This window comes from Musca autumnalis, unplaced genomic scaffold (assembly GCF_047663935.1).
Source record: "Musca autumnalis isolate F117 unplaced genomic scaffold, ASM4766393v1 scaffold_1, whole genome shotgun sequence".
Lineage (NCBI taxonomy): Eukaryota > Metazoa > Arthropoda > Insecta > Diptera > Muscidae > Musca > Musca autumnalis.
The window spans coordinates 220662805-220687854 of NW_027411644.1; the positions used below are offsets into that span (position 1 = coordinate 220662805).

Genomic DNA, 25050 nt, shown 5'->3' on the forward strand with positions numbered 1-25050 from the left:
ACATTTCCGTAATCAGCGCAACAAACCCTATCTTCGGACAAAACTTGAAAAAAATCGGAGAGTTTTCGTTGGGGTCGTTCCCGTTGGGCTTTCGATTATATATGTGGGTTAAATGGGCTATTTTTGCATAAAATGACTCTAACATTGAATCACTCTACTAAACACGCTCCGATTTTGTTGGCATTTTTTTAAAAGATAGCTATAATTTCTCTCTTCAAGAAAATATATATTTTTTGGGGGACAGACCCGGTTACTTCGCTTATTTTAGCCGGTTCGTATGAATATGTGCATATTTCCCCTATACATAAGTATATAAAAATCATGTGTTTTTATACCCTCAGCCTTTAGGCTATGAAGGGTATATACACTTTCATACGGGCAAAATGTGCCTCATCGAAATAATGGTTTTAGACCCCAAGTATGTTTGGACGAAATGTGTTTCAGACAATTTGGAGTCGATTGAGCAATGTCCGTCCGTCTGTCTGTCTGTCTGGCTGGCTGGAGCGCACAATAACTCTCGAACGGATGAACCGATTCGGTTCAAATTTTGGCTTTCGTAATATTTTGCCCAAACTTAGTTTAAGTTCGAAGATGAGCTATATCGGTCCACTCCTTCCGGTACCTCCCCCACAAAAGTTCGGAAATGTTCGGAAAATTTGTGCGCTCGATAACTCTTGAAGGGAGTAACCGATTTGGTCCATACTTTGCCCATCGTGGAGCGTGTACCAGACTTAGATCAGGTTTTAATATGCACTCAATCGGTCCACTCCGTCGGGTACCTCCCGCACAAAAATTTGGAAAAGTTCAGTTTAGGACCATCTCTCGAATCGCTTTGATTTTTGCTTTAGCTACTTGTATTCACTGCCCTCCATACGACGGTATAAGTTTCATCAGGGGCAAGTCCATACTTCCTGAGAAAATAGCCTGAAAGTTGCAAAAAACCCCTATGACACCGTGTGAGGAGGTTGGAGGGCAAAATAACTCTCGAACAGGTCTGCCGATTCGGTCCAAAGTTTGGCCTTAGTAATATTTTGTCCAAACATAGTTTAAGTTCGAAGATAAGCCATATCGGTCCACTCCTTCAGGTACCTCCCTCACAAAAGTTCAAAAATGTTCGGAAAAATTGTGCGTACGATAACTCTTGAAGAGAGTGGCCGAATTGGACCATACTTTACACATCCTAACATATCTACCAGATATAGATCAGGTTCAAATATGGACTATATTTGTCCACTCCATCCGGTACCTCCCACACTAAATTTCGGATACATGTTCACTTTAAGACCTGCTTTCGAATCACTTTGATTTTTGTTGAAGCAACTTGCATTCGATGCCTCAATTGCGATGGTAAAAGTTGTTTCAGGGGCAAGTCCATACTTCTTGAGCAAACAGCCCGAAGGGTATAAAAACCCCCTATGGCACCATATGTAGTGGCTGGAGATCCACTTCCATAATGGTCAATGTCGATCCATTCCTTTTTGTATCTCCTCCGCAAAACGTTTGATCTTTAATCATAATCAACATTTAATTTTTAAAACCCCCTAAATACATACGTTTTTTGGGAAAAAAGTTTCAATATATTCAGGCTGAGGGTATATCTCTGTCGGCAAAGCCGACTGATACTTTTTTACTTGTTTAGAACAGCTTTATCTCAAGAATGGTTCCTTCTAGGAAAAAAATTATTAAGATGAAACATGTAGATAATTTTTCTGTGTACAATATTTACTTTAGTCACTTTTTGATTAGATCAACCGTTTTCAAAAAATAAATCCGAAAACCTAAAAACCATTAAAATTTGACCTTTGACCCCGAATAACTTTTTTTGCACACATGGGATCGATGGGGACTTTTAGGACGTTGCTTCTAACGGCAAACCCTAGCTCTCCACCAAGATCTGCCAAATAGGAGTTCAGCCTTTCACAAATGACATCAGGGACGGTACCTGACACCAAGAACTTACAATCGTCCCTACACATATATTTCATTATCCAGCATTCCAGACTTGGCCAGAGGGTTGCCTGCTTGATGTCTTCAAACAGCGTAGAGTGCTTAACAATATAAAAGTCTTTTGATAAATCAAACGCCACAATTACTCATCGCGTGACCTCCCTGCCAATTTTTCAGACTTCGGGAACGATGTTGGTGGCTAGCGACAGGTTTTAAACTTTAGTAAGATACTCCACTCCCGCCACATCCAGCTGTTTCAGCATAACCATGGAGATTCCATAAGGGCCCAACGCTTTGGAAGATTTAACCTTCCTAATGACATTCGCAACATAATCCATTGTAAATTGTGGTGGTTCATCCTCTGCAGGAAGAGATCTATTGCAAAGTAATACACTTCTCTTCGCCCTGTCATTTCTGGAGTGTTCGACAAACTGTCGATTGAAATAACTTGCACACCTCTTCGGATCAGTTAGCGTAACATCGCCAAACGTGACTAAGGTCCTATCTTCCTTCTTTCCAGGGTTCGAGTGTGACTTGACCGCATCCGTAGCTCTCAGCTATGCTTCCCTGAAGGCCGTTATGCTCAAATCAAACGAAATATGTGTTGGACTATGGATTTGTTATTAGCAGAAGGCTCAATAAGCTTTACTGTTATCCTGGTAGACGAAATGTTGCCGATAATTCAGATAAAAGCTACCGATTTCAACATCAATTTTTAAAGCTAAGGTCTCTACTGCAAATTTGGACAAATTAACCAAAAAAATGTATATAACTACATATCGTCACCATAAATGCCGGAAGACGTAACCGACATGGAAATCGAAATTCGTTTTTTGATGGAATCTGATATATTAAGCTAAAATAAATGCTCTGGCAAAGTTTCAAGCTTCTACGTTTAAAAATAACGATCCTATTCAAGAAATGCCAATAGACGTAACAGCATACTGTAATTTCCATAGAACACAAAAGGCGTAACCCACATTATTTCAAAACTAAACAGCAGTACAAACAATGTATTCTTTGATTTTTGCAGCAATTATAATACCAGAGGGAGGGCTTATTGAGTTAATGTATAATTTCCACTGGGCGGATTTGACCCGAAAGGCCAGGTTCAAAACCGGGTTAGGCCCGTTTCAACTGAACCGATTACTACAAAAAGGGTATCGTATGAAAGCTTATGGAAATACCTATCACATGGTGTAGTTACTTTAACAGTTTTGTCTCTTACTCGGCTTATTTCTCCATATGCGCAATTTGACTCTTAAGTGACGATATCTCAAGAATGGAAGCTTTTTCAAAAATTACAAAGACCATTCTTTTAGTTAATTTTTAAAGCAATAATTTTGACTTTAGACGGTTTTTGCTGGTCTTACAAAAAAAAAAAAAAATCCATAATTGAAATAATTGAAGATGATGACAGAAGACCTATGCCCTGATTTAAATAAACATCTAAAACGCACATATGGAAAACAATATGTTAACCGTACAAAAGGAAGTGGTTATTCGGAAGGCAATGCTCGTATCAATATTGTTCATTTTTCCAAGAGAAAGTACGAACGGAAATATTCAAAATTTGAGGCGTTGATACGAAAACGTCGTTCTAGTACAAAGATGTATTCTTTGAAGTTTGCAAAAGATAGTCTTGTCAACCAACCCATGGTTTAATAGAGATCAACTGATTGTAGTAATCAAATAGGTCCAGAGAAAAACGCAAATTTTCTGTATTGGTTTACTTATGCAAAAAGACAGGAGTTCCTACAGTCACTGCGAGCATTGGCTTTTGATCCTAGCAGTATAATCTTTTTTAAAACTGATATCAAAGACGACTACCAGATTTTACCATAGAGAAGTTCCGGAAATTTTGAGGCAGTGGATCCTCCTCAGATGTACACACAAAGGTTAAAAGTTTCAAAAAAGAAATTTCAACACCTGCAAGACTTAAAACGCTTAATTCCAAGTGATACTTTTATGACAACATTCATTATGGCAATTAGAAGTTACATTTAAACTGTTACAGATCACTTAATTTATATGAACTATATTTTGTCCATAAATTGACTTAAATACAACAATAAATATAATATTCCAGATTTAATATCGTCTGATACAATTGAAATTATAAGTAATTATAGTGATGGTTGGAATAGACAGTTCACCTAATTGTGGTCCATTGAAATATCAACGTCAAGACTGGGAATTGAACCCAACACCGTCAGATTGCTAGTTTAAAGTTCGCTTAACCGCGTATGCCAATAAACCAGTTCTAATTTGTTTATAATTTTTCATTTATACTAGTTTCTTCAAATGTATACTCAATAAATTGTGGGTTACGTCTTTTAGCATTTCAGAAAAATACAATACCAAAAGACGTAACCCACACAGCTTCTAACATTCTGGAAAAAATTTTAATTTTTTTTCCAAAAATACATTTCTTCTCTGTCTTAAAACACGATACTAAAAATTTTCGATATTTTATAACACCGTTTTCATTTTATAACGTTTGTTGTTTCTCTTGTAAACTTTTATTTTTGTGGGTTACGTCTTCCGGCATTTATGGTGACGATATATAACTGTGGGAAAAATAATAGCACCTTTTGTATGTTTACATTCATGTTTGTTGGTATTGTTACGAATACAACTGATTGATTTAAGTTAATTTAGATGAATTTCTGTTAATTTAAGAATTTAAATTGTAACGTAGATTTTTATTAAGCATTTAGTTTATTCGTATCGGTTTTGCAACAACAGCTAACACTGCAATCTTGAAATTATTGCTTAGTCTTAATTCACACTCTTTACCTAGCTAAATTGTTTTTGTACTCTTTCATTCATTTTGACTACCCAATTATTCTTCTACATTGGGACTTCATTGTAAAGCCTCGTACTTATTACCGCTGGCGCTGATGTTTTGATTACATTCATTTGTCTGTTTGTATACAAATATGTGTTTATGTGCATCTGTATCTCGTTTGAACATTGCAGAACCTCCCAGATGAAAGGTGCCGGAACAGTATATGCATAGGCAAGCGGGTATAAATACGGGTGCGTAGCGGGTGGGATTTTAGTTTTTAATCTATTCGCGAACTAAGTCGTCAGTGTAATCTAAAGGGTACGGAAGTAACCTGAATAGAGTAAAGCTGTATGTTTACTAGTTACTGGAGATAAGCTGTGTGCTAGTAGAGAGATAAAGTCCTGCGTAAATAACTGAAGTGAATAACGTCAATAAAGCATTATAGACTCGTAATCCAGAACGAACCATCGTTTTATTTGGTACAAATCGTATCGGGGATAATACAACATCTGCACGGGATTAAGTTAAACCCTAATTCCCTAACAGTATTTTGAGAATGAGGAAATTTCTCTAAGCGTAATCTCGGTTGAATGCAACGGAAGAAATTAGATCAACGCCTAAAAATGTGTTAGTTGTTTTAAAATATATTTGGAAAATGCTTTTCTTAATAAGGTATGACATAACAGGTCTTCTTGATTATAAACACTTTCCATTTTTCTGATGATGGTTGATTTTCTTTAACCTTAAATAAACTAGCTATAAACAACCTTAACAGATTACCTATTAATAAATATTATACATTCCCTTAAAGGTTTTTACAGGATTTTTGTTTATTTATAGGAAACATTGGGTACCATAAACAATAGCATCATTCGGTGCTATTTTTCTCAAAATAAATAAATTCATTTTTTACTTTACATTGTTTCATATAAATCTTTGCTTCATACCAGTTGAAGCTAAAGGTTACAAAAACACAATTATGAAGTTCATATGTTTTGACTAAAGGATATGGTTAGTTTCTTAATATAGTAAATAGTAGAAAATATTTCTTATGGTTTATTTTGCTTTATCCAGATTTATAACAGCCTTTCTAAATCTTCACTTTCAGCATCACTGGTGAATGAATCGGTATCGGTAAAGTAATCATCGCCACGATTTCGACGGCAACATACTCGTCGAGTGATTTCATCATCGCTCCAATGTTCAAATTCTTCTTTATGATGTTCCAGCAGCATAAGCGAGGGGAATAAACTATCACATCCGCTGCAACTGTAAAATGGAAATTTAAATAATTTAATATGATTATATATAAGAAAAAATATATATATAATCTTACCCAAAATGTCGTTTCTTTTGTTGATGTGATGCCAACTGTCGATGACAATGGAATGCCCGATCACATACATTGCAGGTAAGGGATTCATCTGAAATAAATAAAATGTATATATTTTATTAACAGCAATAAAGGAAGCATATAATTTTCTGGAACAGAGAAATATGTTGTCGTTGTGTTGAATATTGCCCCCAAAATATTTTGTTTTTCTGTGAAATAGATGATGTCTTAAAGTGTTTATAAATTATATGTATTTATATATTTATAATAAACTCAATAGCTCACTTATAATCAAATTTGATTTGTATACAAATTGTACTACAATTGTACTACGAATTTCTACTCTATATTGAGAAAGAAGTGGGGAAAGTTTTCTGACAACTGATATTTCAAATAAAAAGAAAAGCAAACCCCTCTAAAGTTGACAATCTTCCGCAAACGTTTTGAGGACGATGAAAACATGCGAAACTGGATTTGGAATGTTCGGACTTATAGAAGGTGTAGTTTACGTACTGGCGGATGTATGTACATGCAGGACAGATATTACTGCTATACGGGAAAGACGATGGATTGGGAAAAGCGTTGGTCGGATTTTCACAAATTTTAGTAGGATACATTTTTATACACATCAATGAACTGGTAAAGTTTTTTCATCGATTGGAAAATAAGTGTGGCCTGTAGAGCGATTTCCTGAAAATTCGTCTTTGGTTCCTATACAATGTATTATGGAAATATAGATCGGTCAGGGGCAAGGCTTATCGAACCGATCATCATACGTTTTTGTAGACATCGTTTTTTAGCCACAATATTGAACTGGTAAAGTTTTTTCATGGATTGGACAATAAATGGGCCTTTAGAGCATTTTCGTAAAAATTGACCTTTGGTCCCATACAAACAAGATTTTGGATCAATCCTCATAAAAGTGTATATCTCGTAAATAATATTTTGTCCATATTTTCGTCTATGTTCGATGTTTTTCGATTATATGGACCGCTCAGAAGCAAATAACGAAGATGTTTTCATTAGTTTCATTAGTTTTGCACACCCTACACCACACTGTGTAAAGTGGGGTACCCCGATCAGTTTTGCTCAAATAATCGGTTGCTTGCCAGTGTGGTCGTTCATTTTTGTCAGTCACCAGTAGAGAGCGGAATTTTATGCAACCCCTATTTTTGGTCCGATTAATGTCAAATTTTGGGACTGGACATATTTTTGGCTTCTGATTAAATTGCAATCGAAACGTATGAAATATGCAAAATGCATAATTTTTTGCATATACCATATTTATCCCGTTTACATATTTTCTTATTCAACAAATATTTCAATAATAATAGGTACTAAAATATTTGTATGTAAAATTTTTCTGTTTAAAATTCTTTTCAGACAAGTCAATAAAATAGAGAAATGTATAACTACAGCCCCAACCTACAAAGTACCGAAAATCGGGAGGGCTATATGAAGGCCTGAACCTAAACCGACAAATTTTAGATGGAAAGTTGTTTACCCCAATGAAGACTTATACTATGTTTACATTTACGAAATCGTCTCGATTTCATCTGTCAATTCCTTTGTGTATACGTCAAATGAAAACTCATCTGAAATCGATTGGATTTCATTTGACGTTTAATACCAAAACCTTCAAAATACCAGAAATCGGGATGTACCGTCCTATGGGGTCCATATGAAGACGTGGACCTATACAGACAAATTTCAGGTCGGAAGTTTTATACCCCCAAGGAAGACTTAATACCAAATTTCAGCCATTTTGGAGGGATGTTGATGTCACAACCTTCAAAATACCAGAAATCCGGAGGTACCGTTTTATACCCCCAAGGAAGACTTAATACCAAATTTCACCCATTTCGGAGGGCTATTGAGGCCACAGCCTTCTAAATACCGGAGGTACCGTTCTATGGGGGTTATATGAAGACGTGGACCTATACCGACAAATTTCAGGTGAAAGTTTTATACCCCCAAGGAAACCTTAATACCAAATTTCAGCCATTTTGGAGGGATATTGAGACCACAACCTTCAAAATACAAGAAATCCGGAGGTACGTTCTATGGGGGCTATATGAAGACGTGGACCCTTATCGAGAAATTTCAGGTGGAATATATTATACTCCAAAGGAAGACTTAATACCAAATGTCAGCCATTTCGGAAAGATGTTGAGGCCACAACCTTCGAAATACAAGAAATCCAGAGGTACCGTTCTATGGGGGCTATATGAAGACGTGAACCTATACCGAGAAATTTCAGGTGGAAAGTTCTATACCCCCAACCAAGACTAAATACCAAATTTCAGTTATTTCGGTGGGATATTGAGGCTACAACTTTCAAAATACCGAAAATCGGGAGGTACGGTCCTATGGGGGCTATATGAAGACGTGGACCTATACTGACAAATTTCCGGTGGAATGTTTTATACTCCCAACGAAGACTTTATACAAAATGCTAGCCATTTAAATGTGATGTTAAGGCCACAACCTTCAAAATATCGGAAATCGGGTGGTACCGTTCTATGGGGGCTATATGAAGACGTGGCCCATGCTGACAAATTTCAGGTGTATAGTTTCATACCCCTAACCCCTACCACATTTCAGCCATTTCGGTGCGATTTTTAGACCACAAATCCTTGTATATATTTTTGCATATGGTTTTGCATATGCTCATTTTATGCAAATGTGTAAAAATATGTCTAAATATGCACGATACGCAAAAATTTCTGGGCCTAATTCGTTTTATTTTGTGATAAAACGAGTTTCTGTCTTATCAGATTTTCTCTACGACCATCCTAACCATACATGCATTTGCATAGGATTCCGCTGTCTAGTCATCAGGCAACAAAAAAAAAAAAAAAAAAAAAAAAATATTATAAAATATTTGTTGTTGCTGGACATTTTGACATTTATCGATATTTCCGAAAGATCGATAGTCAAAACTGATCGTGTGTACCCCGCTTAAAGCGACATTATGTCTTTGTGCATTAATTTGTAACAAGCTAAAAGAAACGAGGTAGACCCATAGTCCCTTTTAAGGATACACTTTTCAGCGTCGATTTACGTATGTCCGTCTGTCCATGTTTTTTAGTAAACAAACTACAGGTCAGGTTTTGTATTTGCCAACTTGTAATATAACCCTTCCATGAGATTATTACACCTCCTTCGACACTCAGTAATATCCATCCATCCATCCTTAATACCATCAACCTTCACTTCACATTGTCCACTTTGTAGATTGCTATATATTTAGGACTTTTTTATTTCGTGCTGCCGCCCGATTAAAAATTGACGTGTGACTCGTACGCAGTTTTGGAAAGTGGTACTAGTCAGCCAAGTCCTCGATCTTAGCACGCTCTCAACAAATACCAAGCTCATAACCCAATAACCGCACTCTATCCCAATATCACCCGTATACTTCGGAATAACCGATTACCTCCGAGCCAACACAATTTTAGGTGGAATGGTTTTTCGGCCACACATATCCCAAATGCCAAAATTAGGTCAGAAAATGTATTAAAAACTGTCTTCAATTGGGCGGTACCAAAGTGTGGATCTATTTTGTTGGAGAAGTTTTGTGACTACTGGGAATCTTAAATTTCAAATTAGAGATAGATCGGTCAACAAATCGTCGGTGTCATGCTTAAGTGTTCCGTACGCGGACGAAATCCGCGTTTCGGAAAAGTTGGGTTTAATACCAGCTCTCAAATCGCTTTGATTTTTGTTGCAGCAACTTGTATTCACTGCTCCACATACGACGGTACAAGTTGCATCCGGGGCAAGTCCACACTTCCTGAGAAAATTACCTGAAAGGTGCAAACAACCCATGTAACACCGTGTGTGGGATCTGCCGATTCGGTCCAAAGTTTGGCATTCGTAATATTTTGTTCAAACTTAGTTTAAATTCGAAGATAAGCCATATCGGTTCACACCTTTAGGTACCTCCCCCACAAAACTTCAAAAATGTTCGGAAAAATTATGCGCACGATAACTCTTGAAGGGAGTGATCGATTTGGTCCATACTTTACACTTCCTAATATATCTATCAGATATAAGTCAGGTTCGAATATGGGCTATATTTGTCCACTCCTTCTCGGTTGTTTGACCACTTACGCCAACATACTTTGCATAAAGGAGATCTTTTCTTCTTCCATTGACGGGCTTTCCTTTTGGAATACTCCTACCAGAAGCGGAGATATTCGCATAAGAAAAAACGTTGACTTTTCTCCACATAAGCTTTTTGCTTATCCCAACACCTGAATATTATCCGTCTATCACCAAACTTAATAGGCTTCTTCTTCTGAGGGACCCGCATCAACTCCCAAATAATTCGTGACGATCCGAATAAAATTGCGACCTGTAGTGTGATTACAAAAAAATCGGAAAATGGGATGCATTTCCGACTATTGCGATATCTCCGTTGCTTGACCACCTACGAGAACCTACTTTACATCGTGGTAAAGGTGATATTTTCTACTTTCCTTACCCGGTCTTGCTTACAGGATCTTGCTTTTGAGAAACATAGTTATTGGCTTTGAAATGAAACGTTGACCTTTTCGCCAAATAAGTTGTTGCCCATTCCGACCCCTGCATATTATCCGACCATCATCAAAATCAATAGGCTTCTTCCCCTGTGGGACCCCGATCAAAATTGCGACCTGTAGCGCGATTTCGAAAAAAATTAAAAATGGGATGTATTACCGACTATTGATATATCTGCGTTATTTGGCCACCTACGCAAACATACTTTGCATCGTTGTAAAGGTGGGATTTTCTATTTCATAGACAGACTTTGCTTTTGGAAGCTCCAGATCCAAAGCTGTGATATTCGTCATTATAATTAAAATCGCAAAAATGAAAAGTTGGGTTGCATTAGCGACTACCTACGACAACCTATTATACATCGTTGTAAAGGTGATATTTTCTCCTTTCATTAGCAGTTTTTGCTTTTGATATGCCCCTTATAGATGCGGAGATATGCGCTTTGAAATAAAATGTTGACTTTTTCTCCAAATAAGTTCTTTGCCCAGTCCGCCCCCTGAATATTATCTGACCATGACCAAAATCAATAGGCTTCTTCCCCTCCGGTCAAAATTGCGGCCTGTAGCGTGATTACAAGGTTTAGACTAGGCATGACCAAAAAGAGAACGGAGAAAATGTGAATGTATTCAAAATATTGGCAACTTATAACAGTGTGTTAGTAAGTTTGTATTCACACAAGCTATAAAACAATAACAAATCAAAACATTGAAAAAATTGATTTCTGGAATAGAAGGGGGACAAATGAGTCGTCTTTGGAAATAAAAAGCTTCAATTTGAACTTCACAAATGCAAAATTGCAATCTTGGATGTATAAATAGGAGCTCCAAATGGCGAAAATTGTCTAGCAACAACAACAACATCTAATATGCCTGATGATGTTAGCCTAACCAGCTAACGAAACGATCGTCGCATAGTGGTTGATGTGTGTGTGTAGGACTTCGCTAGATATCAATTTTTCAATGTAATCTCCTTAGGTCATAAAAAGCTCGATTAATTAAATTAACAAACTAAAACATTTGTTCTCTATTGTACGCTCTTTCTGTGCATTCGGGTCATGTGCGTGTAAATTGCCGAAAATCATCGGCACCGCCGTGCCAAATGTGACCATGCTTGGTTTAGATCATGGGTGACCAAGAAGAGAACAGACCAAAATGTGAATGTATTCAAACTACTGGCAACTTATGATTGTGTGTTAGTGTGTTTTTATGCACGCACAAATCAAAACATTATCTCTCTTTCGTACGTTCTTTCTATGCATTCGGGTCGTATGTGTGTAAATTGCCGAAAAACTTCGGCACCGCCGTGCCAAAGAAGAACACATTTGGTTTAGATGCCCAGACGGACGGACACACATAGCCACATAGCATACCTGACTCAGCTCGTCGAGACATTCATTTTGGTATATATAAGGTCTATATAGGGTATACGACCATTATTTCGATGCGTTACAAACTTTTTGGCCAAGACCAACTTATAATACCCTCCCCACATAGTGGTGTAGGGTATAATCATATACATACATATAGATCATACATATACGCGAAATTTAATGACATAGCAATTTATAATGCACATGGAAGAAAACAATAGTTCTTTACCCACAAATAAAAGCGCGTCCTTATTGTAATTTGTACCAAGTTATTTTTAATACATAAGCTAATATGCCAAAATATGTTCTTAAATTTAGATCTTTTTCACACAACCAACCTCCATATACAATTTTGTAATGATCTGTCCATAAATTCGGCCTGAAGTTGGAATGTAACTTTTAATGGACGGAGGTCGCTAAATCGCTTTGTCTCGTCGTGTATATATGGTGTACAACAAGAGGATCATGATGATTGAAGTATAGAGTATAATGAACAGAAAAAGTTTAGAGCAGCTGCGACTACGGAAACATGCGCCACCCTGCCTGGTTTCCTGGAACCTCCTCATGGACAACTCTGAGACTGATGTAAAAGAAGTGGAATTTAACGCGGTTTATAACTATTAGTGAACCAACTTTCATGGATCTGGAGTCAAGGTTTTAACCTTTTAACCATAAGTCATTTCCTAGCTCGTGTCTCTATTTTGCACAGATGTTATATAGTGATTAGAGCGCTAGATATATAAAAACTTCTCGATGATGATTTACTCCAATTCCAAAAATTACATTAACATTAAAAACACATTAATATATTATTTGTATTTATTTATCGCTTACATAATGCAATTATATGCTCATCTTTATGCTAATAGCTTTGCTGTGTCAGCATCGGTAATGTAATTCATATTACCGAATAATTGACTGACTTTTAATGTCCATTAATGGTACAACACTCAACAAAGTCCTGGCACTTAAAAATGACAAAATTGTGATTTTTGTTAAGTCTGGCAAATGGCAAAGAGCCACAATTCTCTGACATACTTTTTACAAAAAATCCAATCGAATACTTCGCCATTCTACATTAAAAATGCAATGCACGATTTTGATGTTATTGTCAAAAGACCATATTCAAATTTCTTTTTGCGAAGGTCGTAAGAAAACCACCAACAAAATACTTACCATAGTCGTCATCGTCAGACATTGCCATGGACTGTAAGCGGTTTATTGTGTTTTCATTAAGCTCCTTACTGCTGAGACGGGATGCGGTCGAACTTGAGGTTACTTTTAAAAATCCATTTGCTCCACTGCCACCTCCACCACCACCACCGCACAAGTTATTCATGTTATATTCACATAAATTACTATCGGCATAATTTCCTTGGCAATCGGCTGCGGTACAGTGTCCACCACCGCCACCATTAATGTTTGAGCCCTCGAGGCAAGAATTTTGTAAGTCATTACCAGCACACAAACTACATTCGTTATCGACAACACCATGGCAAGTCACATCACAGCAACTATCCCCGCCGCCATCATCCTCATTTGTGGCCGGACTATGGTTGTTATGATGATGAAGATGGCATCCATTTTGGTTGGCTGTCGTCGTCGTCGTACCAGCATTGCCATTTGTGGGTGTTATCATTTCAAAATTATCGATTTCCTCAAAAGGATCATCAATTTTGTGTTTCGCCGAGGAAGCATCATCAGAGTCGGCACTCAAACGCCCGTAGGCTTTTCGTGGTGGTCTTTTCACATATTTATCTGCAAAGAGAACGAAACGAAATGATGAAATTATCTAATTAGAATAAAGTAGCTTTCAAAGGTCAGATAGTAATGGATTTTAGTGGTACTTAATTAAAGGTCCATTAAAAGAGAAAATTAAAGGCAAAGGAGGGCTTTGTGTGTGGGAGTCGCACACACATATTTATATGAAGGTAATGATATTAAAAGTGTGTTTTTTCACCTTGAAATCTTTGTCATAAACTTTGATTAATTCGATGAAGTGATGATGAATTGGGTTTCGTGTCAGATACCATAATGAAAAAAGCTTTATTGTTACAACAAGAGTATAGTTTTACTTAACTCTGTATAGACGTTGTTTTTCTACCGACACGATTTGTACCAAATAAAACAATGGTTCACTTAGATTACAATTATACAATGCTTTACTAATGTTACTTCACTTACATTATGCAACACTGAAAATATAAACAACTTCTAATATGCACTTTTTGAAAATTCATATTGAGACTACAAAATCCCTAGTTGGATTTTCTCCTGTAAGATCTTTTTCGGATTTTATGGCATCATATAAAACTACATTTGTTAGCATTCTCTGGGACTTTATTTCAGAAACGAATAGGCATTTAATCTTATTCTCATTATTGTAGCTCTAAACTGGGTGACGTAGGGGATGAAAGATACCAAGGAACGGTCCTGACCGGCTTTAACATGGCAAAATCCAGGATTTATCTTGGTCCCTCTCTCATCTCAAGTGGACACTGACTTCCCCATGGTGTCACTTGGGGTAGCAGCCTTTAACACCCATTAAAGGTAGTGAGCTAAAATGTGCCGCGCCGTCTCCCATAAGAAAGTTAAAAACTTGGGTTTGGGCGCCGGGTTAATAACACTCCCCTAGAAAGAGGCAGCCTACTATGAAAAAACGAAAAAAAACAAAAACAAATCCTTCAAAAGTTGACGGAGCCCGCAAACGTTTTATGGACCATCATCTGCGAATCTGCACCTGGAATGTTCGCACTCTTAATAGAGAAGGTGTAGTTTACGCATTGGCAGATGTACTTGAAAAGTACAAGGCGTTACTGCCATACAGCAAATACGATGGATTGGGAAAGGCGTCACAACACTTAAAGTGGACGCACTGTATTATAGATGCATGAGTTTGGTTGCGGACTTGTAGTTGGTCGGAGGTTAAAACATCTGGTCTCCAGCTTCACCCCCGTGAATGAAAGACTCGCTGCAATTCGATGAAAATCAAAATTCTTCAACCTCAGCTTTATTTACGCTTATGCTCCCACTGAAGGCAAGGACGAACAGGACAAAGATATAATTTACGAGCGCTTAGAAGAAACTTATGACCGTTGCCCTGCCCATGACATTATAAATTATACTAAGCTATTTTAATGCCCAAATCGGAAAGGGCAGCGAAACATCTGACAATGGGATTGAGGCTGATAGACTTTGCTGCTGCAAGAAACATGGTAGTTAGCACTACCATATTTGAGCATCTCGATATTCTGGAGGGCATCTGGCTGTCGCCATATCAAAGAACAAGAAATCAAATTGAACACGTTGTGATAGATGGAAGACATGCATCGAGCGTGTTGGACGTACGATCGTTTCGAGGTGCAAAAATAGACTCGGACCACTACCTTCTTGCAGCAAAGGTACGTACCAGATTAAACGTTGCAAACAAAGTGCGAACAGGCACAACACGGAAGTGGGATAGCCACAGCATATTCCACTCAACTGGCCCAATTGCTTAATCGAAGCACTCCTCGTCCCGATTACATATCAGGACAATGGCGAAACATTGCCCACTCCATGCAAACATCCGCAAAATCAGTTCTTGGAAAACCAAAGACCTCCACCAAGGAGTCCATGGTATAACCAGGAGTGACTTGCTGCTACCGGAGTGAAAAATGCGGCATATAGGGCTACTTTACAATCAGTAGCAACGCGTAGCGCACGAGAGAAATATTGGGAGAAAAGGGTAGATTAGAAACGTTTTTTCCGCAGGAAAAAGAGGGAGATGGAAAAGCGGGAGTGTGAACAAATCAAGATGTACAGGAGACAGAATGAAGTCCGAAAATTCGACCAAAGAGTGAAATATCAAACTGATGCCTTTGGCACTGGCACATCCTCCTGTAAAGACCTGCAAAGTAATTTGGTAACTAATGCAGATAGTGTGCTAAGGATATGGAATGCGCATTTTTCCAAACTATTGGTCGACGAATATACTACAAATCCTATCCCAGAAGATGGTTTTGAATGTATACCACCCGACCAAGATGAGGTAAAGACAGCAGTAAACCGGCTGAAGAATAATAAGGCAGCAGGAACTGATGGCCTACCAGCCTAGATGTTTAAAACCGGAGGCGACACGCTGATAAGGTGGTGTATGCATCGGCTAGTTAGCTCCATCTGGCAGGAAGAACGCGTACCCGACGATTGGAACCTGAGCATCCTGTGTCCCGTCCATAAGAAAGGAGATAAGACTTTATGCTCCAACTATAGGGGCATAAGTCTTCTCCCTATATCCTACAAGATAGTGTCAGGGATATTATGCGAACGACTAAAGTCCATGGTCAACGAAATAATTGGACCATGCCAATGCGGATTTAGACCTGGCCACCATCGACCAGATATTTAACCTGCGGCAAATCCTGAAGAAGACACCAGAGATGCAGATCGACACCTACCACCTTTTTGTCGATTATAAAGCAGTCTTCGACAGCCCGCTACGTTCAAAGGTATTCCAAGCCATGTCTGAATTTGGTATCCCCGCAAAGAACCTCTCCGAAGAGTGTGATCTTTTCAACATCCTGCTAGAAAGGCTTGTACGAGAGGCAAACGTCAAAAGAAGTGGCACAATCTACACTAATAGCCACATATTACTTTCTTATGCTGATGATATAGACATCATGGGACGATCAGTAAAGGAAGTAACCGATACCTTTATGAAGGTCGAAGGAAAATCTGCTAATGTGGATCTGGCGGTAAACGGCGGGAAGACCAAGTTGATGGTGTCGACGCGTAATGCGTCCATTGAGATCGGACCAATTGTTGAAGTTGGTGCCTATAATTTTGAGGTAGTAAAAGACTTCGTATACCTCGGCACCGCCGTAAACACAACAAACGACATCAGTTGTGAAATAAAAAGAAGAATTGTAAGCATTTTAAAAACAAAGCCACAACTCGTCACACAAATACAACGCTTTACAAAACACTGATACTACCCGTGCTGATGTATGGTTCCGAAGCCTTGGTACTTTCGCAAGCAGATAAGGCATTGCTTAGCGTGTTTGAGAGAAAAATTCTTCAAATATAGCCCATCTTCGAACTCAGACTTTTATATTAATCAAGAATATATATATATATACCTTACTGGATCACAAATGATTATTTCAATGCGTGATAAACGGAAAAACAAACTTAATACACTGTTTTCTTATTTGCTCGGTGCACCTTAACTAAATTTAAATGAAAGGTGCTTACACCTGGAAAGTTTTTGCGGCTTCTGAAACTACAATGTTCATAGATGAGAAAAATCAAAAAAACAATAAAATCGCCGGAGGGATTTTCAAATAAATCGTGGTCAAAGTTCACATTTTAGGGCTTTTTTGGTTTTCACAATTTTGCTCTCTCTCTATCGAAATGGAAATTCTCTACAAATTGGTCTTTATAATGTTTTCGTAGGTATTACCATTTTCAAGTTCAAATTAGGATAGTACACTGACTGTATCGCTTCCTTATAAAACAATGTCATGACTGTAATTTCCCAACTTAAACTTATATATAGCATTTCCAGATTAAATGAAACCTTTTCCAAATAAAATGAAACCTTTTCCAAATTAAATGAAACCTTTTCCAAATTAAACGAAACCTTTTCCAAATTAAATGAAACCTTTTCCAAATTAAATGAAACCTTTTCCAACGGAAATGAAACCTTTTCCAATTGAAATGAAACCTTTTCCATTTGAAATGAAACTTTTTCCAAATTAAATGAAACCTTTATTTTTTATTATAAGGAACTTGAAACTAATATTGATTTTTATTGTTTAAAATAAAAATTTTAACATCAATTGATGTAATTAGAACAAGCATAGTGATATAGGTATGTATTTGTGAATGGGCGCCATCATGGTGCAATGGTATGCACACCCGCCTTGCACGCTAAAGGTCGTGGGTTCGATTCCCAGGCGAGGCAACATCAAATTTTCAACGGTGGCAAAATTCCCCTCAGTGATGTTGGCGACATTTCCTGAGTATTTCAGCCTTGTAAAACTTCTCTACAAGTGGTGTCTTAGGACACGCCGTTCGGACTCGGCAATAAACAGTAGGTCCCATATCATTGAGCTAATATGAATCGTTGATATGAGAGAAGTCTCCCTTGTCCCATCTGGGATGTTTTGTGGAACAATTATATATATATATATATATTATTTGTGAATAAACCTTACAGTAGTGGGATTTTTTAACTCATTTTTACCTTTACCGACAAAAATCGGTAAAATTAAATCGCAAATTATTATTATTGAACATTTTCAATAAAAGTTAGCATCACTGTTGCTGTCGGTAAAGGTTAGCGACTACTTTTTATTCATCGTTAACTTACCGAAAAAATTCGTTAATTACCGAAATTATGGGCATTTTATTTGTAACGACTTTTGTCGGTAAGGACAACAATGTGTTACAGAATCTCACTACGGGTATCATTGTTTTTTTTTTCGACTCTTTTTGAGCTCTTATTTCATAATTGCAACTTTATTTTTTATCAATAAACGAACTATAAAAGCTAAAATTCTTGATTGTTTTGTTAAATATAGATCTGGAAATGAGAAATATATCAATTGACTATGTTAACATAATACTTTTCTTACGTAGTCAGTCCCTTCAGTTTTCTGCTTGGGAAACTTTCAATACAATCGCCTTTTCGAACAATCTTGCTGATTTTTCTGTTGAATGCTGCGCTCTATCGCCTCAGTTATGTTATGCTCAGATGAAGGATCTCGAAGTTCAGTTGTAGCGCAGTATTTTATTTTTGAAAATGCATTATAAATCGGTTGAATTTTGGGAATATGGCTGCAGGAATTTAAGTTGATATCTGTTTATTTCTAATAAAGTTCTTATGTCATTCCTCTTACTTATTTGCTGATTATCCATTATCAGAAACGAGTTTTCTAAGCCTGGTGTAATCTTCCTCAAAATACCTTCTATAAATTGTTTGAATTTGTCTGCATTCACACTTAAACTTGAAATTATATTATGGTACACAAAACCCCCGATTTTATTTACTGCCATTAGAGTTCCATATCGATCTTATAATGAAGGCAGCACAGTCTGAAGATTAAATCCACTATATTCTATAAATATTAAATGTTCCCTTTGTTGAAGTATCCATTTTGGAAAATACCGAGCCTGTTTTTTCTTAACTTCGATGTTTTAGGCTCGTTCTATTTCGACTGAGGCTGTTTTTAAAGTAATTTTCAATTTCCGTATTTAATTTTTAAGGTTTGGAAAACATAGTTTTTTATTGTTAAGACTGAAGTAAAAAAAATAACTCTAAAAAAAAATTAAAAAACAATGGTATCTGTAACGCTTATTCACAAATGCATTCCTATATTTGTTATAATTATTTTATTTTAAAACAATAAAAATCAATATCAGTTTAATGTTCATTATAATAAAAAAATAAAGGTTTCATTTAATTTGGAAAACGTTTCATTTCAAATGGAAAAGGTTTCATTTCAATTGGAAAAGGTTTCATTTCAATTGGAAAAGGTTTCATTTCCGTTGGAAAAGGTTTCATTTTATTTGGGAAAGGTTTCGTTTAATTTGCAAAAGGTTTCATTTAATTTGGAAAAGGTTTCATTTAATTTGGAAAAGGTTTCATTTAATCTGGAAATGCTATATCTCAAAAATGGTACAACCTAGGAAAAAATTACAGAAGCCAATCTTGTAGAACATTTTCACAGCTATACGATGTTCTAAAGTGTCATTTCGATAAGTCTTGTCGTTTTTAAGCAAAATCGCGAAAACTTAACAATAAAACCTAAAAATGTGACCTACATATATCTCAAAAACAAAAAAAAAAGATGCTAAAACAAATCATAAAGGTCAATCCTCTAGACAATTTTCACAACTACAACATTTTCTTTAGCCCCATTTCGATAGAACTTGCGGTTTCCAAGTAAAATCACGAAAATCTAAAATAAACCTAGAAATGTGAACTTTGACCGCGATTTTTTTTAAATCTCTCCAGCGATTTTTTCTTGTGTTTGGATTTTTCTCATCTATGAACATTGCCGTTTCAGAATCCGCGAAAATTCCCAGGTGTAAGCGGTTTTTATTTAAAGTTAGTTAAGGTGCACCCTGCATGACATTGTTTTATAGGGGGCCATACAGTCTGTACATTGTTCCAATTTAAACTTCTATATCTCAAAAATGGTAAAACCTTCGAAAATACCATTGGGGTCAATCTTGTAGAGAATTTTCACTGCCACAAAATTTTCTTAAATCCCATTTCGATAGGGCTTGCGGTTTCCAAGCAAAATCGTGAAACCCTGAAAAAGCCCTAAAAATGTGAACTTTGATCGCGATTTATTTGAAAATCCCTCCGGCGATTTTTTTTGTTTTTTTTTTTTTATTTTTCTCATCTATGAACATTGTAGTTTCAGAAACCGCAAAAACTTCCCAGGTGAAGCACCTTTCATTTAAATATAGTTAAGGCGCACCGTGTTGTTAATAACACATATGCCGGCAAAAATATGATGGATTACTTACTTACTTAGCTGGCCCATTACAGAACATTTGTTCCATAGACCGAACTAAGAAAAGATCTCCATTCCTCTCTGTTTTTCGCTTCGCTTTTTGGAATATCGCGCCTTTTTATTTCTTTATCCACTTGTATGCTCCATCGAAGCTTAGGCCTGCAGATTCTGCGTGCACCGCCTTGTGGCATGTATTCATACGCCTTTTTAGCGGTTTCATCATCGCTCATTCTTATGATATGGCCTAGCCAACGCAATCGTTGCATCTCGATACGTTTAACTATATTCATGTCTTTGTATAGCTTATATAGCTCGTGGTCCATACGACGTCGATATTTACCGTCAACGCAAATCGGCCCGTAGATCTTTCGAAGAATTTTCCTCTCAAACCATAGTAGAATCTGTTGGCCAATACAATTCTTCTTATTTCACAACTGAAGTTGTTTGTTGTGTTTATGGCAGTGCCGAGGTAGACGAAGTCTTTAACTACCTCAAAGTTATAGGTACCAACTTCCACAGTTGTTTCGAGCTCTATGGACGCTTTGCGCGTCGACACCACCAATTTGGTCTTTTCGCCTTTTACTGCCAGACCCACTTTCGCAGATTTTCCTTCGACCTTCCTAAAGGTATTTGTTACTTCCTTTACTGATCGTCCTATGATGTCTATGTCATCAGCATAAGTAAGTAACATTTGACTATTGGTGTAAATTATGCCATTTCTTTTGACATTTGCATCTCGTATTACCTTTTCCAGCAAAATGTTGAATAGGTCACACGAAAGGATGTCTTCTTGTCTAAAACCTCTTTTGGTACTGAACTGTTCGGAGAGGTTCTTTCCAATTTTAACTGATGACCTAGTGTCAGTTAAAGTCATCTTACAAAGCCGGATGAGCTTTGCGGGGATACCAAATTCAGACATTGCATGGAATACTTGCCAGGTCTAAAGCCACATTGGTATGGTCCAATTATTTCGTTGACCATTGGCTTTAGTCGTTCGCACAATATCCCTAACACTACCTTATAGGCAATAGGGAGAAGACTTATGCCCCTATAGTTGGAGCATACGCTCTTATCTCCTTTCTTGTGGACGGGACACAGGAAGCTCAGGTTCCAATCGTCGGGTACGCGTTCTTCCTGCCAGATGGTGCTAACTAGCTGATGCATACACCTTATCAGCGCGTCGCCTCCGGTTTTTAACAGCTTTGCTGGTAAGGCATCGGCTCCTGCTGCTTTATTATTCTTCAGCGGTGTACATTCAATACCATCTTCTGGATCTGTAGCATCTTCGCCGTCTTCGCTACTATCTGCAGGAGGATGTGCCAATTACCACAGCCATCAGTTCGATGTTTCACTCTTTGGTAGAATTTTCGGACTTCATTCTGGCTCCTGTACATCTCGATTTTTTCACACTCCCGCTTTTCCATTTCTCTCTTTTTCTTGCGGAAAAGACGTTTTTCTTCTCTCCTTTTCTCCCGATATCTCTCTCGTGCGCTACGCGTTGCTACTGATTGTAAAGTAGCTCTATATGCCGCATTTTTCTCTTCGGTAGCAGCACGACACTCCTGGTCATACCATGAGTGTCTCTGGAATCCAAGTATGGTTTTTGCGGCTGTTTGCATGGAGTGGGCAATATTTTGCCATTGTGTTATGTTATCGGGACAAGGAGTGCTCGCGTTAAGCAATTGGGCTAGTTGAGTGGAATATGCTGTGGCTATCTGTTGTGATTGCAGCCTATCGATGTCCAACTTCCGCGTTGTGTCTGTTCGTGCTTTATTTGCAACGTTTAGACGGGTACCTTTGCTGCAACAAGGTAGTGGTCCGAGCCTATGTTTGCACCTCGAAACGATCGTACATCCAACACGCTCAATGCATGTCTTCCATCTATCTCAACGTGATCAATGTGATTTTCTGTTCTTTGATATGGCGACAGCCAGTTGCCCTTATGAATATCGATATGATTAAAACTGGTACTGCTAACTACCATGTTTTTTGCAGCTGCAAAGTCTATCAGCATCATACCATTGTCAGATGTTTCACTCTGGAGACTGAATTTTCCGACTGTTGGGCCAAAGATATTCTCATTTCCATTTTTGGCATTAAAATCGTCTAGAATCATTTTAATGTCATGGGCAGGGCAACGGTCATATGTTTCTTCTAAGCGCTCGTAAAATATATCTTTGTCTGTTCGTCCTTTTCTTCAGTGGGAGCATGAGCGCAAATAAAGCTGATGTTGAAGCTTTCAGCTTTTATTCGAATTGCAGCATGTCTTTCATTCACTGGGGTGAAACTGGATACCAGATGTTTTATTCTCCGACTAACTACGAATCCACAACCAAACTCATGCTTTACGTCATGGCAGCTATAATACAGTGAGTCACCTTTAGGTGTTGTTGTGACGCCTTTCCCAATCCATCGTATTTCCTGTATGGCAGTAATATCGGCCTTGTACTTTTCAAGTACGTCTGCCAATGCGAAGACTGCACCTTCTCTATAAAGAGTGCGAACATTCCAGGTGCAGATTCGCAGATCATGGTCCTTAAAACGTTTGCGCGGTTCGTCAACGTTAGAGGGGTTTGTTATACCCTCCACAAACTATATATATTCTTGATCAGCGTGCAATTCTATATCGATATAGCCATGTCCGTCCATCTGTCCGTCTGTGGAAATCACTCTAGCGTCCGAACGGATTGAAATGAAATTTTGGGAAAATCTATTATATGTACGTAGGACTTTTGGTATTGAAAGCGGGCTATGTAGGTCCACGCTTTCGTATAGCCCCCATACAAAGTGATGAGTGACGCGTCATCGTTTAACGGAATTTTTAAGATATTTGTCCCATTTTACCACCGAATTGGTTGTAATTTGGTATTTGTGTCTCCAGAGGCCAGAAAACATTCCTACCAAAGTTGGTTTATATAGGTCCACGTTTTGGTATAGCCTCCATATAACGCCCCATATAAAGTACGCGTCATTTTAATATATTTTGAATGTATTCGTCCCATTTAACCCCATTGTAACCTTGTATTTTGTGTTTCCAGAGGCTATGAAACATTTCTACCATAAAATGTTTATATAGGTCCACGTTTTGATATAGCCCCCATAGGACGATATCTGCCGATTTTCGGTATTTTGAAGGTTTTGGCCTCATTATCACACCGAGATGGCTGAAATTTGGTATTTAGTCTTCCTTTGGGGTATAAAACTTTCCACCAGAAATTCGTAGGTATAGGTCCACGCCATCATATAGCCCCTATAGAACAGTACCTTCCGATTTTCGGTATTTTGAAGGTTGTGGCCACATTAATCCACCGAAATGACTGAAATTTGTGGTGGAGGGTATAAAAAGTTCGGCCCGACCGAACTTAACGCTTTTCCTACTTGTTTTTCTTTTCCTTCGTTTTTTATAGTAGGCTGTTTTTTTTTCTAGGGGAGGGTTACTAACCCGACGCCCAAACCCAAGTTTTTAACGTTCTTATGGGTGAACGCGCGGCACATGTTAGCTCACTACCTTTAACGGTTGTTAAGACAGTTCCCCAGGTGACACCACGGGAGGTCAGTGTCCACTTGTGATGAAAGAGGGACCAAGATAAATCCTGGGCTTTGCGATGTTAAAACCGGTCAGGACCGTTCCTTGGTGTATAACACTGAGAAACTTTGCTGCCTTTCTCTAACTATGCTTAAGAATGTAGTATTGGAAACCAAATTTTCATTATTAAGAAAAACTACTTTGCATGCCTGCAAAACTTATTGGCATTTCTATCTAAAGGGGAGTACACACTAACAGTCAAAACTGACAGTCAACGTACTTTAAGGACAATTTTCCGGCAAATAACAACTTTTATTTAGCTAAAAACGTTTGAAATACAATATTTACGGTATTATTTAGAGATTACAAAAGAAATTTTTCAGTTAGGCTTTGATATTCACGAAATAGACCTCGATGACTGTCAGTTTTGCTTGTCAATGTGTACTATACTTAAGGCAGTGTTAAACATCATTAAAGAACAAAAAAGCGAATACCACATTGATTGAAGAACGAACAAGTCGTTGTTCTCAAATGAAACCCCTAATTGGAAAATTGTGTTTTAAAGAAATGTTTATGACAACCATTGTTCATTTTCTCATGACAAACACTAGAAATTTAGTTGCATGTTCCTCGTGTTTGTTTCGTATGTGTTTTCGTCAATAAACTTTTTGTAGCAGATTTGGTAGGATTTTATTGTCGACAAAAATCAAACGTCATTTATAGTCCTCGTGGCAATGTAAAAATAGCTTGTGTGAAAATGTATTTGTCTTTCGTCATTTTTGGTTGACGTATTGTTGCGGGGGGAGTTACTACTATCTTCACTTAAATACGTACATAAAACCATACATATATCAAATCCCTAGAAATAAGTCTAATCATTTTGGTTTTGGTTAGGGGAACAATTCCTAAACGTGTGTACAAGTCGAACATGGTGTTTTCTGAATGAAAATTGAAAAACAAAAAAACATTCCAATGGCAAATGTTGCAAATTGCTGATATATCAGCCGTATCTTCATGTTATGACTCATCAATTAT

General features: G+C 37.5%; 2 protein-coding genes across 2 annotated transcripts in view; one reads left to right on the forward strand and one right to left on the reverse strand.

Annotated features, from left to right (window-relative positions):
• LOC141389158 (uncharacterized) overlaps window positions 1-5980 on the forward strand; it is a 185251-nt gene extending 179271 nt beyond the window's left edge. The window contains exon 2 of the mRNA XM_073960225.1: window positions 5847-5980. Coding sequence (XP_073816326.1) covers window positions 5847-5862 — 16 coding nt within the window. The 3' untranslated portion in view covers window positions 5863-5980. The remainder of the gene's footprint in view (window positions 1-5846) is intronic.
• The window catches only part of LOC141389159 (uncharacterized), a 101927-nt gene continuing 82420 nt past the window's right edge, over window positions 5544-25050 (reverse strand). The window contains exons 3-5 of the mRNA XM_073960226.1: window positions 13159-13740; window positions 6075-6162; window positions 5544-6007 (exon numbers count right to left, since the gene is read on the reverse strand). Of these exons, the coding sequence (XP_073816327.1) occupies window positions 5815-6007; window positions 6075-6162; window positions 13159-13740 (863 nt within the window). The 3' untranslated portion in view covers window positions 5544-5814. The remainder of the gene's footprint in view (window positions 6008-6074; window positions 6163-13158; window positions 13741-25050) is intronic.